This window comes from Melanerpes formicivorus, unplaced genomic scaffold (assembly GCF_026170545.1).
Source record: "Melanerpes formicivorus ecotype bairdi unplaced genomic scaffold, bMelFor1.0.p_v2 SCAF_212, whole genome shotgun sequence".
Lineage (NCBI taxonomy): Eukaryota > Metazoa > Chordata > Aves > Piciformes > Picidae > Melanerpes > Melanerpes formicivorus.
Genome location: NW_027142564.1, coordinates 344,065 through 357,024, shown reverse-complemented (window position 1 = coordinate 357,024; position 12,960 = coordinate 344,065). Strand labels below are relative to the sequence as shown.

General features: G+C 53.2%; 1 protein-coding gene and 1 pseudogene across 1 annotated transcript; both read left to right on the top strand.

The window, feature by feature from the left end:
- The window catches only part of LOC137457939 (zinc finger protein 585A-like), a 132,997-nt pseudogene that overhangs the window by 85,742 nt on the left and 34,295 nt on the right, over nucleotides 1-12,960 (top strand).
- On the top strand, nucleotides 5,699-6,697 carry LOC137457945 (olfactory receptor 14A16-like). Its single transcript, XM_068169694.1, has one exon. It carries the CDS (start codon nucleotides 5,765-5,767, stop codon nucleotides 6,695-6,697), a length of 933 nt encoding a protein of 310 aa, XP_068025795.1. The 5' UTR covers nucleotides 5,699-5,764.

Here is a 12,960-nt window from a genome sequence, read left to right as displayed (position 1 = left end):
TCATAGCAGCATAGCATGGCCTAGGTTGGAAGGGACCTCAGAGCTCCTCTGCTCCAACCTCCGTGCCATAGGCAGGGATGCCTCTCCAATAGACTCAGCTGCTCAAGGCCTCATCCAGCCTGGCCTTCAACACCCTCAGGAGAGGGCATCCTACCTGGAAAGCCTCTTCCAGAGTCCCACAACCCTCATACTGAAGAATTTCTTCCTAAGACCCAGTCTAAACCTCCTTTTCCTCACCTTCAAACCTTTCCCTCCTCTCCTGTCACCAGACACCCTCATGAAAAGTTCCTCTCCAGCCTTCCTTTAGGATCCCTGTAGGGTTTGTGATGCTGAGTGGAGGACAAGGGCCTGACAGTCCTCAGCCTTCCTGGGGCTGTGGAAAGAGGCAGTGAGGCCCTCCCAGTGCCTTAGGACAACATCTCCTCACAGGCCTTGGGGGCAGAGAATTGCCAGAGTCAAGAGGGCACAGCTTTGGCTTCTCTTCATCACTCCCACCACTGCCATTGCCCTTTGCCAGCTCTACCACAGCTTTGTCCTGCACTGTCTCACAGCTGCTTCTCCTGCCCTGCAGGCTGCAGACACTCATCTCACTTCCCCACCTTGGCCTTTCCATGCCTTCACTGACACCTGCCCACACTCACACTCTGCTCCTTGGGACACAAAGAGAAGGGCTATCCCAGACTCCTTCTGGAGAACTTCCCAGGCCACAGCACTGCCCTTTGAGAGAGGTTTCTTGCTCCTCATGGCCAGTCTCCACCTGCCAGGCTGCACCATCTCACAGTGTTCCTCTCTCCTGCTCTTTCCTACCTCACCAGGAGCTCCCAAGGCTGCTGGCCTTGCAGGTTCTTGCATAGACAGCACCAAGCCCTGTGCCTGCTGCTGTCCCATCAGGTACTCAGGCAGCAGAGACACAGCAACCAAACCATCAGCCCCTTCCTGCAGTCAGCCCAGGCCCTTTGGCAGAGGGCATCTCCCAGATCACTCTGCCCATCTGCCAGCCATGAGCCCAGGGCTGCCCTATCAGCTCCTGCAGACACAACTGACCTCACAGTCCCTTTCCCAGCTGTGTTCCTGCTGTTGGCCAATCCTCTCAGGAGGCAGAAGTGGCCTCACCTCCCCCTTCCCAGTCCTTGGCTTCCTACTGAATGGTGAGTTCCTGAGACACAACTGAGCACAGGATTGCACACTCAGCTCTCAGCCTCCTTGTGGCCAGAGCCTGAGCAGATCAAAGTTTCACCAGATCCATCTGGGAGATTTCCTACTAAGGGTCTGAGTGGAGAAGCTGCTGGCTCTGTCCTGCTGCATTTGTGGAGGAGACTCCTGCACATCCTCTTGTCCAATGATCCTGCTCAGGGCAGGGTTAAGCAGATGAGGTCCCTCAAGGCCTCTGCTCAGATTGGCTTCATCTCCAGAGGAGCTACAAATTCCCTGGGTCAGATGGTGCAGGGAGTTCATGAAGACATTCCCCAGTGCTGGCCCAAGGGCTTGCCCTGAGGGTTGCCACTGGGAAGTGTCTGACAGGAGGACTCTCCACTGGTGACATTTGGGCTTCAGCCACCACCTCATCCATGTCTGCACTCCAGCTCTCAGCAGTCTGGCTCTAAAGAGACAATGGGGGACCATGGCAAAGCCCTGGCTAAGGTCCAGGCACAAAACATCCCCTTCTTGCCCCTACCCATATGACTTCAGCAATACCTCTCTTGTCCTGCAAGGGCCTGCAAATGGCTGCAGAGGTGTTTGAGCCTTCACCTTCCCAGGGACTGTGCTGAGGGTGACCAGCCTGCAATGTTCCCCATCCTCCTTTTTGGTGTTCTTGGAGAGGCCTTTTCCAAGGAGCCCAGCAACTCTGGGATGGCTCTGTGCACATCTCAGGGCACAGTCCAGCAAGGGTAATGTGAGCAGATAGGAGCCTGCCCAAAATATCTGAGATGAATCTCCCTGGGCCAGTAGGGTTTGTTCTGGAGTGACACACAACAATGTCCCAGCTCTGTCAGGTGTCCACATCTGAGATGGCCTCGCGGACCCCTTATAGAGTGTAGGATGTTCAGAGACAGAGTCTTTCCCCATCACTCACACAGGCCCTGCCCTGCAGTGGTCAGAGAGTCTCCCTGGCCTTCTGCAGCCCATGCCAGAGGCTGGGAGGCTCCTCAAAGCTTCAGTGCCTTGGCACCTCCAGCAATAGCTGATGGTGTTTGCTCACTCAGGTTCACCTCAGCTCATCTGCTGACATCTCATCTGCACAATGCAAACAGGCACTGCTGACCTCCTGAGGCCATGTCCTCCTGGGGAGGGACAAAGAGTCTATCCAAGCTGAGGTGTGAGGCTGCTGCTGGAAACAGTGGTTGTGAAGCCCAGTCTGGGATGACTGCCCTGGGACAGCTTCCCCAGGGTGTCCAGTGAACACAGACACAGTCCAGACCCTTCTCTGCTCATCCTTCAGGTCACTTGCAGGAGGCCTGGCTGTGTGAGGACACTGCTGTGTGCCCCAGCCCTGCACACTCACACACTTTAGCTGTTCCCTGCTGTTTGCATCTGTTGGACAATTTCTTGGGCATGTTCTTGAAGGAAACTTTGGAAGAAGACCTAAGCCTTCAGGCACTGCCCCAAGCAGATCACCTGTCTGTGTGGAACTGCTCTTGTGGAGGCCATCTGAGCCAAAGAAGTTCCCATAGCCTGTGTCTGCCTGTGGTCATGGGACTGCCACGCAGCAGGATGGTGCCCAAGCTGCCAGAGCACTCAGGCCTTGCCCCAACACAGGAGCTCAGCAGGAGAGTGTGGAAGTGGAATGAGAACAGCCCTGGAAAAAACAAGTGCAGGCAGGACCCTATCAGAGCAGTCCTGGCTTTGGAGTACAGGGCAGGAACAGTGCTCTGGATTCCTCTGGGGGTCACAGGGCATGGAGTGGAAGCAGCGACTTCTCTTCTCTCCTGCAGCAGCAGGGTCACACAGCCATGCAGCTAAATGCTGCTCCTGCTCTGTGCAGCTCCTCAGTCTGCTGCTTCAGGCTGAGGCAGATGTTTGCACTGCTGGACTCGGCTATGTCCCTCCCTGGCAACTGGGCAGATCTCACCCTCGGGGGTCCAGTCCTCTTGAAGGCACATCGGGCACTTGGTCTCTTTGTTGTCCTATGACCACCACATTTCCATCTGCAAAGATCTTGGAGAGTGCCCAGAGATCTCCCAAGATGTGCTTGGGAGGCTCCAGGCACATAAGCAGAAGATAGAGGCTGAAGGCCATGGGCTCCATGGTGTGAAGAGTGAGGACAAGAGGAGGGTAGCCTGAGAGTGCTTGGGGAGCAGTTTGAGACATGGAGAAGCTTTTCTGCACAGTGACAAAGTGCAAGAGAAAGAAACAAAGCCACAAAGTGCAGCTGGGGAGGTCCAGACTGGAGATGAGGAGAAAGAAATGTCACTGCAAGACATCCCCCAGCAGGAGCTTGGACCACTCCAAGGCTTGGAGTTTCAAGGAACAGCCAGGGAGGATGGAGAGAGAGCAGCAAAGGAAGGTGCCAGCAAGGTGGGGCAGCTGGCTGGGTGACTACAGCCTGCAGGGAAAGAGGCTCAGCTGATGCAGCAGCAGAGGACAGCCTGAGGGGCAGATGGCAGAGGGCTGTGGGAGAGCTGAAAGGCTCCTGGCAGAGCCAAGCTCTTCCTGCCTTTGGTTCTGGCTGTGGTCTGTGCCACTGATGCCTCTGAGGAGACAACTCCTCCTTCCAGCCCTGGGGCATCATTGCCTCCTTGTCCATCCTCAGGAGCCTGGGAGGGGTTGTGCCATAGTCCTGCCCTTGGCATTGGTCCTCTCCACATCCCACTGCTCCAGGAAGAGCCCTGAGGGGTTGAGTGAGGGACAGGATCTGCCTGTCCAGGAGCCAGGGCGCAGGGCTTGACCCTTTGCATTAATGAAACACCTCCAGGTTTGCTCAGCATCGGAGACATCTTCCTCTGCTTGTCCTGACCTGTCAGCACTGCCTCCACTTCTCTGCTCCAACCACAGCCTGCAGACACTTTCCCAGCAGTGTCCTCACTGGGACCCATCAACAAGAGAAGAAACTTCAGAGTTTGAAAGTGACTGAAACTTCTGGAGAGGTTTCATCATCTTCCTCTCAGTCTCTGATGTTTACCTGGCACCAAAGCCACCAGAGGGTCATTAAAATGCCCTTGGGTTGGTCCTCTGCTGCTCAGCTGGGCTGAGCTCCATGGCTGGAGGGAGCTGCTGGAAAGTAGGCAGCAATGAAAAGTGTCAGCTGTGCCCAGGAGCAGCTCCTCTGCTCTGCACAGCAGGGCTGAGGGCACTGCCAGTGGATCTCAGCAAGATGAAGAAGGCAGAGAGAGCTTGGAGGTGTCCAGGAGCGTGACTGAGAGCTGACAGGAGGAGAAGTCACTGCAGGCACGGACACGGTGAGTCTGTGGGTGCAGGGCAGTGCAGGTGCAGCTCCTAGAGGCATCTCCTAAAGCTGGCACAGCCACAGCTGGTGGGGGCTGGAAGGAAATCTTCCTGTGCAGAGGCTCTTTTCAGGCTTTTCTGAAGAGCTGTGGAGCCCTGGGGTGCAGGCAGGGGTGGTCAGGGCTGCCCTTCAGAGCAGGGTCCCTGCTGCCCAGGGGCTGTGTGCTGGGGCAGGGACTGTGCTGCCTGCCAGGCTCAGCTCTCAGCCTGCCCAGGGAGCTCCACACAGTGCTGTGGGGAGAAGCTGTGAGTGGCAGGAGACAGCCCTGGCAGGGAAGGGCAGGGCAGGGTCCTTCTGCTGTGGGGAGGGAGCTGTGTTGGCCAGAGCTGCTCACAGTCCTGGCTCCCCCCTGGGCATTTCTGAGGAGGCTTTCCAGAAGAGCATCAAGGCAGCATTTTGCTGGAAGGGAAGGAGTCTTGGCTTTGAATGTTGATCCCCTTGGTGTGCTGGGAGGACAGTGTGAGACTAGAGTTTATTTTACTGCTGTTCATAAGAATCTGAGGTCTCATTAGCCTTTGTCTGTGCTGCTCCTGAGCCCCTGCACACCCAGAGCTGGCCCTGGGCAGTGTCCTGCTGCTGGGAGGGGTCTGCAGTGCAGAGGTGGGATGGGCTCTATGCACAGAGACAGGGAGGAGAGCTGGGCACAGAGAAGCAGCTCCTGGCAGGGACAGCTGCCAGCAGCAGGAACTTGGGCAGCAGGGGCAGAGGGATCTGCTGTCAGAGATGCCCTGGCAAGGGGGATCAGGCACCTCTGTGCCATTCTCTGCACTGCAGACACATTTCCCAATGCAACCTTTTGCTCTCTTCTTCTACCCAGCAGAGGCAGTGCCCTCAAAGCTATGGGCTCCAGGTCAGGATTCACAACCTTGACAGCTGACATTCATCTGAAGGCTCCTGGAGTGTGCACACAAAAGGAGGACAAAAGCTCTTCAGTTCCATCCTGTCAAGCAGCAGAGAGCAGAGCTAGGTAAGGAGAAGGCTTCCCCCCCAGCCCCTCTGCCTTTGTCTCTTCCCTCCCCTGTTTCTGCAGCACTGCAGAGCTGTTCCCTGTTTCTCCACCTCTCCATGGGACTCTCATTCCCTGGGATTGGGCTGTTGGTCACTTTCTGTTCTGACACCAGAGGAATCTTCATGGCAATTTGGGTCCCTGCTGCATTTGAAGCTGTCATGAACCATCCCTGGTTGGTTGTGTTGGGGACTGAGCTGATCCATTCCTCATGCAATGCAGGGACAGGGGTTACAAGGAAGCTGAGAGAAGTGTGCCCTAACTTGTCACTGCCTTTCCCTCCTTGCACAGGTCTCCATGGCCACAGGCAGCAGATGGCCAACAGCAGCTCCATCACCCACTTCCTCCTCCTGCCATTCCCAGGCACAAGGCAGCTGCAGCTCCTGCACTTCTGCCTCTTCCTGGCCATCTACCTGGCTGCCCTGCTGGGCAATGGCCTCATCATCACCACCATAGCGTGGGACCACCACCTCCACACCCCCATGTACTTCTTCCTCCTCAACCTCTCCATCCTTGACTTGGGCTGCATCTCTACCACAGTCCCCAAATCTATGACAAATTCCCTTTGGGACACCAGAGTCATCTCCTACTCAGGATGTGCTGCACAAGTATTTTTCTTTCTCTTCTTGATTTCAGCAGAGTTTTCTCTCCTCACCATCATGTCCTACGATCGCTATGCTGCCATCTGCAGACCCCTGCACTATGAGACCCTCCTGGGCAGCAGAGTTTGTCTCCAGATGGTAGCAGCTGCCTGGGCCTGTGGGGTTCTCAATGCTCTGCTGCACACAGCCAATACACTTTCCCTGCCCCTCTGCCAGGGCAATGCTCTGTACCAGTTCTTCTGTGAAATCCCCCACATCCTCAAGCTCTCCTGCTCCACATCCTACCTCAGGAAAATCGGGCTTATTATGGTCACTTTCTGCCTAGCATTTGGCTGTTTCATGTTCATTGTGGTGTCCTATGTGCAGATCTTCAGGGCAGTGCTGAGGATCCCCTCTCAGCAGGGACGCCACAAAGCCTTTGCCACCTGCCTCCCTCACCTGGCTGTGGTCTTCCTGTTTTTCACCACTGGCATCTTTGCCTACCTGAAGCCCCCTTCCATGTCCTCTCCTTTCTGGAACCTTATTGTGTCAGTTCTGTACTCAGTGGTGCCTCCAGCAGTGAACCCTCTCATCTACAGCCTGAGGAACCAGGAGCTGAAGGCTGCCCTGAGCAAACTGGTCACTGGATGGTTTCAGAAGCAATAAACTCTTTGTCTTCTCCTGCAGGGCAGTTCTGATGTCACTCAGTGCAGGCCCAGCCTGGATGCTCAAATTTTGTTGTTTGTGGTGGATTTTTACTTTTGGCAATGTTGTCATCACCTTTCTCTCTGCTTTGCATTTCTGACTGAGGATTTATGTTGGGGAAGCTGTGTTCCTTGTTTGGTTAATCAAAATAAAGAACCTTTCAATAACAATTTTTTTTCCTGGGGTTCTTCCTCCAAGAATTTTCTGGAGCTTCAGGGACATCTCCTCTGTGCAGAGGTGGAGGGGCAATGAGTCCCAGCACAGCAGCACTGCCAGGGAGCAGCAGTACTTGCTGGACCCCTGATGTTAGTGCAAACTGCTCCTCATTCCAGTACAAACTGATCCTCTGTCTCTCTCTCATACCAACTCCATCCATCACAGGACAAATTTCATACCCTGCCTCCCCCCACTACAGTGTGTCCACCTCATAGTGCAAACTGGATACCATGATTCCATCCTACTATAGACTGGGCCCCATCTCAGTCCAGGCATGGTCCCTTTTAAGCCCTCCACATACAAACCTGGCCTTGTTCCAAAATAAACTGATCCTCCTGATGTCATCCCAGCACAGCTTGAGAGACAGCCCACAACAAACTGGTAGCCCTGTTCCCGTCCCAGTATCAAGTGAATCTCACCCAGTGCTGAGAGTATATTTTGAACCCACTCCCAGTACAGGCTGTGTCCCTTCCCACTAAAAACTACATAATTTGAACTGCTTCCAGTACAGCTGTGGCCTCCTCTCACAACAAAGTGAATCACCTTGCTCTCTCCCACTACTGCCTCTGTCCCATTCCAGTATAAAATGCATCTCCAGGCCTCCTGCTAGGACTGACTGCATCCATTCCAGTACAAACTGGACACCTGCTTGCCCTCCAGTATTGTCTGAGCCCTCTGCTTGTCCAAATAGGGACCCTTTAACACTTCCAAGTGCACATTAGGCCTTGTCCCAAAATAGGCTGGATTCCTTCATCCCCTCCCAATATAGGTCTGGCAATGCTTATTGTAAATTCACTCCCTTGGTTCCCTCTCTATGTACAGACCAGACCCCAGTCCAGTACAATTGGGATCCCCTGGCTCCATTCCAGTACAGTCTGACCCTTATCCCATGGCAAACTTGATCCTTTTAACCCCCTGCCAGTACAGACCTAGCCCAATCTCAGTACAAACTGGATCTCCTGAATTGCCCCCACCCCTGCAGATATGTGGTCTTGTCCCACCAGTAACAGGATCATTTTAATATCTCCCAGTACATTCTGAGGCCCATCCCAGTACAAATCACATGCCTGACTCCATCCTAGTGCAGATTGGGCCCCATTTGGAACAGGCTGCCCAGGGTGGCTGTGGAGTCTCCTTCTCAGGAGATATACAAGGCCCACCTGGATGTGGTCCCCTGTGATCTGCTCTAGGTGACCCTGCTCTGGCAGGGGGGTTAGACTGGATGATCTTTGGAGGTCCCTTCCAGCCCCTAACATTCTGTGATTCTGTGGTTGCCCTCCCTGTACAAACTCAATCTCTTTATTGTCTCCTTGTTTTTCCCCTTCCCTTATCTGTACCTATTCTTTCCCCTTCCCTTTTTCTCTCGATTGGGAAAGAGGAAGCGGGAGTAGGGGAGTGGTTCGCAGCCTTGCCCCCATCTGAGCTCCTAAATCCCAGTTAAGGCTCAAACCACCACAGTATTTTTGGCATTGCAATGTGGGGCTTGGAAATTAATATTCTCTTTGGAAAGCAATACTTTGTCTGAAAGGAAAGGATTGGAAGTAGAGATGGCAGTTTTGAAGAATAAGATGTTCCAAGCTTTTGCATGAGTGTTTAGCTGAAGCTTTTGGACCCATATCTACAACTTAATAACTTACCATGTGGTGTGGTTAATGATAGAGATGCTGCTCAACTGGATAAAAAGTTTACCAATGCAGTTGGTCATGGACCTCCTGAATGCTTTGTATTGTACTGGCAGTGGTAACTTCTCTAACACAGGAAATGTTCCTGAATCAAGCTATGAAACCAACGGTGTAGATAAAAATGTCTCTGATGGAAAATTGCCTTACATTGCAATATGCTCTATGTGCTTATATATAATCCTTATAGGGGCATTTGCTGTGACCACTTTGGGTGGGGGAAGAGCTAACCCATTAAGAGTTCTTTGCAGAGGGATAAGGCAGTCCTTTATAAGTTCTAACTACTGGGAGGGTTTGTGCTGTGAGCACTGCAAGCATTGTGTAAACACAAAGAGGGAGGGGTCAGATTGTAGAGAATGTGCCAGATCTCAGCCTGAGTCCCAGGCACAAGGGTTTGCCCCACCACCAGCAGTTCCACACTTAACCCCTAACGCTCCTGCCCATGCAGTTTCCCTGGTACCTGTCACCGCATGCAGGAAAAGGAGGCAAAAGTCATCTCCAAGCAGGGATGGTGAGGAAGGCATGTCAGCAGGGCCTAGCACCTTGCAGAATCCAGTCGTGTATGAGGATGACCCAGCACAGCAAACAACAACTGTCACATGTCTCTCCAGACAGGAACTAAGACAAACTCATCTGGATTATGCACGGAAAGAAGGTGAACCAATACTAAGTTTTGCCCTGAGATGCTGGGACAAGGGGGTGGACACAGTGGACCTGGATAAGAGGGAGGCAAAGCTTTTAGGTCCCTGACTCATGATGCTGGCTTGGACAAAGAGTTAGTCAAACTCGATGGAACACACACTCTCTGGGCCCAGATCCTCAATGCCATCAAGAGCCGGTACCGCTCAAGAGATGACCTGCCCTGGGCACCAGTTAGGTGGACAGATATGGAACAAGGCATTCGGGATCTGAGACAGATGGCTGTGCTGGAAATAATTTATGGGGATGGCCAGCTCCCTTTGGACCCAGATGAGGTGCCCATGAGACAGCTCTTCATAAAGAAACTCACCCAGAGTGCCTCTCAGAAATATGGTCCCACACTAGGAGGGATAGTCCTGACTGGATGGGATGGAAGACCTAAAACTGTCTGTGAATTTGCCAGTGAATTGAGGGAATATAAGGACAGTGTAAATCAGAAACCCCTGATCTCAGCCATAGAAACTATGGCTAAAGACATTGCCAAAGAGATCAAGACCTCCATGTCTGAACTGAAAAAGGGGAGTGATGCCTCCTTTTCCCCTTCTCCTTCAGAATGGGTCCAGGTTTCAGCAATCAGGAACAGGCAACCTTCCCCTAGGAGATCACCCCAAGCCAATCAGGGGATGTCAAGGGGGTCTCTGTCGAGATTCCTCTGGGACCATGGAGAGGACATGGACACCTGGCATGGCCAACCCACCTCTGCCCTCTGGAACAGAGTGTGGGACCTGCAAGGTGGGTACCATGGGGATAACTCATCCAGGAGAAGGGCTGCCCCAGTTTCCCGGAGGGGTCCCTCTCACTCAAGAGACCCTTGCCCTAGTAACACAGGACCCTGTGACAAATGTGGACATCGCTGCCAGCATTAGAGGTGCCCTACCTCCAGCCAGGTGGAGGCCAGGGACAACAGAGTGTCCTGGGATGTCTGTGGGAAATGGCCTGGCACTTCAGAAGCCCTGAAGTACCCAGCTCTGGTAGACACAGGGGCCAAGGTGTGTCCAGAGAAGGGCAACAAGGCTGGTGAGAGGCCTTGAACACAAGCCCTATGAGGAGAGGCTGAGGGAGCTGGGATTGTTTAGCCTGGAGAAGAGGAGGCTCAGGGGTGACTTCATTGCCCTCTACAACTACCTGAAAGGTGGTTGTAGCCAGGAGGGGGTTGGCCTCTTCTCCCAGGCAACCAGCACCAGAACAAGGGGACACAGTCTCAAGCTGCGCCAGGGGAGGTTCAGACTCGAGGTGAGGAGGAAGTTCTTCACCGAGCGAGTCATTCGTCATTGGAACGGGTTGCCCAGGGAGGTGGTTGAGTCATCGACCCTGGAGGCGTTCAAGGGGAGATTGGACGTGGCACTTGGTGCCATGGTCTAGTCATGGGGTCTGTGTTGATAGGTTGGACTCGATGATCCTCGAGGTCCTTTCCAACCTAAGTGATACTGTGATACTGTGATACTGTGATACCATCGAGCTTCAAAGCGGCTGAGCCCATAAGCATTCAGGGAGTCACAGGGAGCTCACAAGACCTGACTGTACTGCAGGCTGAGAGAAGCCTGGCTGGGAATGAATGGGGAAAGCACAACCTAGTGACTGGTCCAGATGCACCTTGCATTCTTGGAAATTGACTTGCTGCAGGAGGGATGCTTCAAGGAGCCTAGGGGGCACAAGTGTGTGTTAGGGGTAGCAGCTGTGGAGACTGCAGGCAAAGAACAGCTGTCCACCATGCCTGAGCTGTTGGATGATCCCTCCGTAGTGGGCAGCCATAAGGTGCAGGATTTGAAGTTCCCTCTTGCCTCTCACATAGTACATCACAGGCAATCCAGGACCAACAGCAACTCTCTGCACCCCATGCACCAACTGATTTGATGACTGGAGAGCCAGAAGGTGATCAGCAAGGCTCACTCCCCCTTCAACAGCCTGATACGGGCAGTGTGGAAGGCAAATGGGGAATGGAGACTGACTGTGGACTATCATGGCCTGAATGAAGTGACTCCTCCGATCAGCGCTGCCGTGCCGGACATGCTGGAGCTCCAGTACAAGCTGGAATGGAAGGTTATCAAGTGGTATGCCACAACTGACATTGCTAATGCCTTTTTCTCCATTCCCATTGCAGAAGAATGCAGGCCTGGGTGCTGGTTGAGCAGCAGCCAAAACACTGGTGTGCTATCAACAGCCAACTACAGCCCTGCAAAACACAGCCTTAGAAAGATGCTGAGGAGAATAAACTCCAGCTCAGCCAAACCCAAGCCACTCTCCCTGGCTGTCCAGGGATAAAGACAAACAGAGAGTAGCAGCTGACAGCTCATTTGGGGCAACTGAACACCACCACTGCACCTTGAACCCACAGTGTGCCAAACAGAGCAGATGAGAGCAGGACAGAGTGTAGCCATGGCCATTGGAGGAACACTCCCATCTCCCAGAGACTATTCACAGGGGCAGTCCAGGCACTAAAGCCAGAGCCCTGGAGTTCTCCTGGATCATAGCAGCTATGTCAGCATCTCCACCACTCACATTCCCCAGGCACAACCTGCACCAAGGGCCAGCACTAAGTCAGACTTCTCCAGGCTCAGTTCTTGTGCCCTAAGAATGCCAAAGCTTTGTGAGAATTTGCTTTGAATTCCACCAGAAGGAAACCAAGCTCCAGGCAGCCTCCTCTCCACCTCTGTGTGTGTTAGGACAGACACTTTTGCTCTGACCAGGGTGAAGGTTTCTATCTTGCAGAATATTCTACCATTGATATGAAATAAATAATACAGAATCTTTGTGAGGAGCACTTTGAAATCCTGAAGAAAACTACACAAACACAAACAGCTCTTAGGACACTTGGAGATCATTTCCTGAGCCTCACACACTGAGAGGAGACTGAAGGAATCTGCTCAAGAAGTCAGAAGCATGACAAAAATTCCTTCAAGTATTAATTGGCCTCACTGAGGGCCATTAGCAACAAAGCCTCCCAGGGGTTGTTAGAGAAGCTCAATGGAGGTCATGATTGAAGGCAGACAAAGGCAAAGTGCAGCTGAACAAACCCTGGCCTTGGTTTAGGAAAGAGAAAGGCCAAGCTCTGAGCCTCAGGCCTTGGAAAGGCAGATCCTGAGAGCCTCCAAGTAAAACTTCATCTCAGCAGCCATGGGGGCAGAAGCTGCTGCCAGAAGGAAGAGGATCAAGACCTTGTCCCTGTTGAGCCTTTCAGCCCTGCCAGAGCCCTTGGCCATCCCTCCTGCAGGCTGTGCTACACTGTCCCATGCCTGCAGCTTTTTCCCTTCAGGCTGTTGACATCCATCTGGCTTCCCCAGCCAGCTCTCTCCCTGACATTTCCACACCTTCACTCAGGGCTCTCCACTCTTGCTGCCTGTTCCTTGACACACAAAGGATCTCCAGACTCCTTCTGGGTCACCACTTGCACCACAGCTCTACACTTTGAGTGACATTTTTTTGTCCTGGCCTCCACTCTGAACCTTTAAGTTGCACTTTCTGAAGGCTTCCTTCTGTGTCCACAGCCAAGAAAAGCTCCATCACCTGACACCCCCCTTCAAGCAGGTGCGCATCACCCCTGAGCCTTCACTTCACCAGGCTAAAGAAGCTCAGCAGCTTCAGGTTCTATATGGAGACTCCAAACTCCATCCAGGCAGACCTCCTATAGAG

Coding starts and splice junctions, on each gene's coding strand:
- LOC137457945 (XM_068169694.1), top strand. CDS start 5,765: ATGGCCAACAGCAGCTCCATCACCCACTTCCTCCTCCTGCCATTCCCA.